The sequence below is a fragment of the Chlorocebus sabaeus genome, chromosome 1, assembly GCF_047675955.1.
Source record: "Chlorocebus sabaeus isolate Y175 chromosome 1, mChlSab1.0.hap1, whole genome shotgun sequence".
Lineage (NCBI taxonomy): Eukaryota > Metazoa > Chordata > Mammalia > Primates > Cercopithecidae > Chlorocebus > Chlorocebus sabaeus.
The window spans coordinates 67,732,724-67,738,171 of NC_132904.1; the positions used below are offsets into that span (position 1 = coordinate 67,732,724).

A 5,448-nucleotide genomic window follows, 5' to 3' on the forward strand; every position below is an offset into this window, starting at 1 on the left:
TAAATAAATAAATAAGAAAAAAGCAAAAAAATATATATATAGGTACAATCAGAGAATTTTGAATATGTACTGTACATTGAATTATAGATCGTATCAATACTAAATACCCTGAATTTGATAATTGCACCGCTATATGTAAAAGATTGTCCTTGTTCTTAGAAGTTATATGCTAAGCATTTAAAAATAAAGGCTCTCCATTGGTAGGCCTAAGAAAATTTTTTTAAAAGTTAAAAAAATAGGGCCCCTGATCTTTCATATTTTACTCAAATGGTACAGAAAAAATTTGAATAATAGCAGGAAGATAATGTGGCCAAATGTGACTGAATCAACACCAGAGTTTTACTGAAATTCATGGTAGTAATTTTGTAGCTTTTCTGTTTTAATATTTGCAAAATAAACATTTAATGGAAAATAATATTTTATCAAGAATGTCTATAAGTAAGAAAGGGATGAAGTCTTTCTGGGTAAGCTCAACCCACCATTTTAAATAAAAATCTATGAATTCATCATACACACATACACACACAAAGCTATTTCTTCTTTACAAATACATGTAATACATATCACTTACTTGGGCTAATTTAATAAAGACAAAACACAGAGAATATTTTAAAGTTTAGATATATGTTACCAGAAAAATATATTGGGAAATGTGATAACAGCATTAATTGTAAATTTGCTGATAGCCAAAGGAGAGGAATGTGGATATTATTTCTCCTTCATAACCTGACTTATGCAAGTTCATTCGAGACATTAAAATTTTCTGACATTAGCCACCAAAATTCATTATTTCAGTTTCCAGAATATAAAATGATATGACAAATATAATACAATTTTCATTTTAAATTTGTCTAAATTACAAAGCAAGCCTTGTGCGAATAAGTGATTTAAAAATAACCTGTACATTGGACACGTTTTATTTGTGCTGATTCCAAACAGGATTGATATTTACTAATTCTCATTAAAATGGAAACTAATATTTGATGAAGTGACAATAACATTTTATTTATTGCAGATAATACATGTGCACATCTAATCCAAGGATGTAGTTGCAGAGCAGGCAGTATGGGCAGGCTGAAAGAACTAGAATCATTCGACTCGTGTATGCAATACAGGGGGTGTTGTTGAAAATACAGCTCTAAATCTGAGTTCTCTGGAGTGTTTTCTTCCCCTGGGGTCTCCAGGCAAATGCATAAAAATCTCTGCTCCCTCCAATGCTCAGAGTCCTCTTTGACACATTTTTTTCTAGGCTATGAAAACTGCATTTAAACCAGGTAAGTTATTCATTGATGTGGGGTGAAATTTTGGGTAGGAGAGAATGAAAATAGAGAGTATCCCAACCAGACAAGAGGGTTCTGGGGCCTAAGGTAGGTGTCTGAGAACATTAGGACTTCTGTTTCTCGCATAAAGCAGTCCCCGAACTATGAGCTCCCTGGCTTCTCCTATCTGCTGCCCAAAAGAAAATTCCTCTTTGTTATCCATAAAGCACTCATCATCCATCAACATCTGGGAGCTAGTCCTCTTCCAGCTCTTTTTATTTACTTAAAAATTATGTTTTCTTTATCTGCATCTCCTTTTCCTGCATTTCTTTTCAGGGATGTGGTATGTCTAGTTGACCTCTAGCCCCCTCTGTCATTTTCATACCTATGTAATTTCTTCCACCTCCTCCAGAATGATAGCTTTCCTCAGAGGAGCATCTAGTCTCACAGTGTTTGTGTGGCCATAGGCTGACCTTGTGGGAGTTGATGTCCACAGCAGGATTTATCCACACTTTTGAGCAACTGGTCCCCATTCAGAAACCTATGTCCCAGCACGACCCTTTCCTGGCTCTCCTGCCATGTGACTTTATTGTCAAGATGGTTTTAGCCATTACTCAGAGAGACAGATAGAGGTGGATGCATTTCCTACTTCAAAAACAGAAGTTGAGAAAGAAAAAAAAAAAAACAACAGAAATGTACCTGTCAGGGAAGGAATTAATGATTATGCTTACCTGCCATACACCAGGTCCTGAGTTAGGCACTGACTGAATAAACATCAGCTAGTAGATGTTTATCTGCGCTGCTTCATCCCTTGGACCCCTGAACTTCTCATTAACTCTAAATTTCTCATTACCTGAGTTCTATACCAAGTTCATCTCCTAAGAATGGGAAATGGAACGTTGAGCTTAACACCAAGCCCAAGAGGGTGTGGAAGAAAGCAGGACCCAGAGTAAAATTTCTCAACCGTGGCACGATAGACATTTGGGGCCTGATGATCCTTGATTGTGGGAGCTGTACTATTTAGCAGCATCCCTGGCCTCTACCCATTAAATGCCGGTAGCAATCACTCCCCAATTATAAGAACCAAAATGTCTCCAGGCATTGATAAATATCCTTTGGGGAACAAAATCACCACCCTCTGAAAACCACTAACCTAGAGTTTGGCCTTGAGAGTGAAAAAGCATTTCTTTCATATATAGTGTTAGTTGCATCTCCATGGGTTTAATGAGCCTTTTGGCTACTTAACCACCTGGCTTATTCTAGGTTATCTCATTCTGAGTTAGCTTGACTTATTTTTCCCCATGGGTTATTTGGGACGGGTCCACTTGCCCCTCTTTGTCAGCACCTGAGCCCCTCTTTTTTGCAGTACTTTGGAAAGGAGGGTCTTTTCTCAATTTTTCAGCCTTCAGCTTTCCTGGGTGCACTATTTTTTTATGGCTTCACCAGAAGGCTTTCACTACTGGTGACTAAAGAGACATATCAAAGGTATCAAAATATCAACAACTGTTGAAATTTCAATTATAAACCATTTCAAACCCTTATGGCATTTTGTTTACATAGAGGGCATGGCAGCCTGCTCAGGGGCTCTCCCCCATTACCTCTTACCCCCAAACAGCAGGCCTTGTCAGTTTTCCTCAATTCATTATGGTCGCTTGCCTCTTGCCCCATTTCACAGATCAGAAAATGATGCATTCTACAATTCCAACTTCAAATCCAAGCTCTATTCCTCACTAGCTATGCCAAGTTAAGTGGCTCTCTGAAAATTTGGAGATGATAAAATCTACTTCCCTGGGTTGTTACAAGTAATAAATGAGGTACCATAAATAATGTTTTAAAATTGGTACCTGACATAAAATAGGTAATCTTTAAAGTTATTTTATTCATCCTATTTCACTGTAAAAATTTTATATCAATACATTATTTTCTTCTATTACAGAAAACACTCTACTTTACTTTTAGATTACTTCTCTCTTCTAATCCTTTCTCCAACCACTTCTAGATAAATACACCTAAGGCTCTTCCATTTAAAAGCCCATGGTGGTACTGGGTGCAGTGGCTCATGCCTATAATCACAGTGCTTTGGGAGAGTGAGATGGAAGGATCGTTTGAGGCCAGGAATTCAAAATCTGGGCAATATGGAAAGACCCTATGTCTTAAAAAAAAATAATTAAAAGAATTAGCTGGGCATGGTGGCTCATGACAGTAGCCCCAGCTACTCAGGAGGCTGAGGTGGAAAAATCACTCGAGCCCAGGAGTTGGAGCCTGCAGTGAGCTATGATCATGCCACTGCATAGCTTGGGAAACAGGAGACACTGTCTCAAAAAAAAGAAAAATGATCAGCACATGGTGCATGGTGGCTGACCATTTCCTCATGAGACAGCACCAAAGCTCCTCAATTTGTAATCAGAGCCAATGTACTTTTGTTTTTATCTTCCTACCATTGCATAGTATATTGCATGTGATCACACAACTACATAGAACTACAAACTGGTTTAAATACATTAGATATTTGTATGACAACAGTCTTTCCTTAAACTCCCAAATGACTTTACCCCACAGCTGATTCCCCACCTAGTTCGCCTCCACCCAATGACATCCTGCAGCCAAATAGACCAAATTACTATCTCCATTTGTGTTCCCATAGCAGTTTTTTGTGCTACTCCTATGTTCACTTAGCATATTATTTTAATTTGCAGTGTAAATTTCGATCTTGGCTATAAGTTGTTACCTTATTGAAGAAACACATGATATGTTATTTATCTTTTCATCCTATATAGTTCCCAGGACACTAACTATTGAAAAGAATCAGGCTGATGTCATAAGCCTGTGGTGACATCAAAAAAAAAAAATCTTTGAGTACGATATGAAATTTCAACCCTTCCTATAAACAAGAAGTGAGGTCCCAGGTTATCTGCTTCAGGTATGGTGCACATATTAAATCACACTGGTGTTAGCCACACAGTCTTCCGCTTGCTGGGCATCCCCGGCCTAGAGGACCAGCACATGTGGATTTCCATCCCCTTCTTCCTTTCCTATGTCACCACCCTTCTTGGGAACAGCCTGCTCATCTTCATTATCCTCACAAAGCGCAGCCTCCATGAACCCATGTATCTTTTCCTCTGCATGCTGGCCGGAGCAGACCTTGTCCTCTCCACATGCACAGTACCACAGGCTTTGTCCATCTTCTGGTTCTGTGCTGGGGACATCTCCTTGGATCGTTGCATCACTCAGCTCTTCTTTATCCATTCCACCTTCATCTCTGAGTCAGGGATCTTGCTGGTGATGGCCTTTGACCGCTACATTGCCATATGCTACCCACTGAGGTACACCACCATTCTTACAAACTCCTCTATTGGAAAAATCGGAGTGACTATCTTACTAAGAAGTTATGGTACAATATTCCCCATAATATTTCTTCTGAAAAGACTGACTTATTGCAGAAGTAACATGCTTCCACACAGTAATTGTGAACACATTGTCTTGGCCAAATTTTCCTGTGATGACATTCGAATAAACATCTGGTATGGGTTTTTTGTCTTAATGTCAACAGTGATTTTAGACGTTATGCTCATTTTTATTTCATATACGCTTATTCTCCGCGCCGTCTTCCACATTCCATCCCAAGATGCTCGCCACAAGGCTCTCAATACTTGTGGCTCCCACGTCTGTGTCATCATCCTGTTTTATGGGCCTGGGATCTTCTCAGTCCTCACTCAGCGGTTTGGACGCCACATCTCACCCCATATCCACGTCCTGCTGACTAACGTCTGCATCCTGGTTCCTCCCATGCTGAATCCCATCATTTATGGAATCAAGACCAAACATATCTGGGACCAGGTAACTCATGTCTTATTTCCAAAATTGAAATGACTTTAGGAATAAAAAACAAACTACTGTTTTCTGAACTTTTCTAGCCATACGTGAGGTGAACTTTAGCAGCCCTACTAAGTAAGAGACAGCTGAGACTAGATAAATATCTCAATGAGTCCATGTTTCAGGAACAAACCCACTGGGGAAATTTTGGCTTATGGGTTTCAAGGTCTCTGATCCATAATAAGGGATCGATTTCTTTGTGTCTCAGTGTATTTTCTCATTCAGAGTCTAAGGAATAAACCAGTTCACCTTTATAATTCACTACTAGTCTACAGTCGTAGATAGGCATTTGGAAAGGGATGTACTATGGATAGTT

The 5,448-nt window shown here is 39.0% G+C and overlaps 1 protein-coding gene across 1 annotated transcript; it reads left to right on the top strand.

Moving 5' to 3' along the window:
* Positions 1 to 4,181: 4,181 nt before the first annotated feature.
* Positions 4,182 to 5,149, top strand: LOC103247966 (olfactory receptor 52B4-like). Its single transcript, XM_008019948.3, has one exon. The coding sequence runs from the start codon at positions 4,182 to 4,184 to the stop codon at positions 5,127 to 5,129; it is 948 nt and encodes a 315-aa protein (XP_008018139.1). The 3' UTR covers positions 5,130 to 5,149.
* The last annotated feature ends 299 nt before the right edge of the window (positions 5,150 to 5,448 follow it).

Coding starts and splice junctions, on each gene's coding strand:
- LOC103247966 (XM_008019948.3), top strand. CDS start 4,182: ATGGTGCACATATTAAATCACACTGGTGTTAGCCACACAGTCTTCCGC.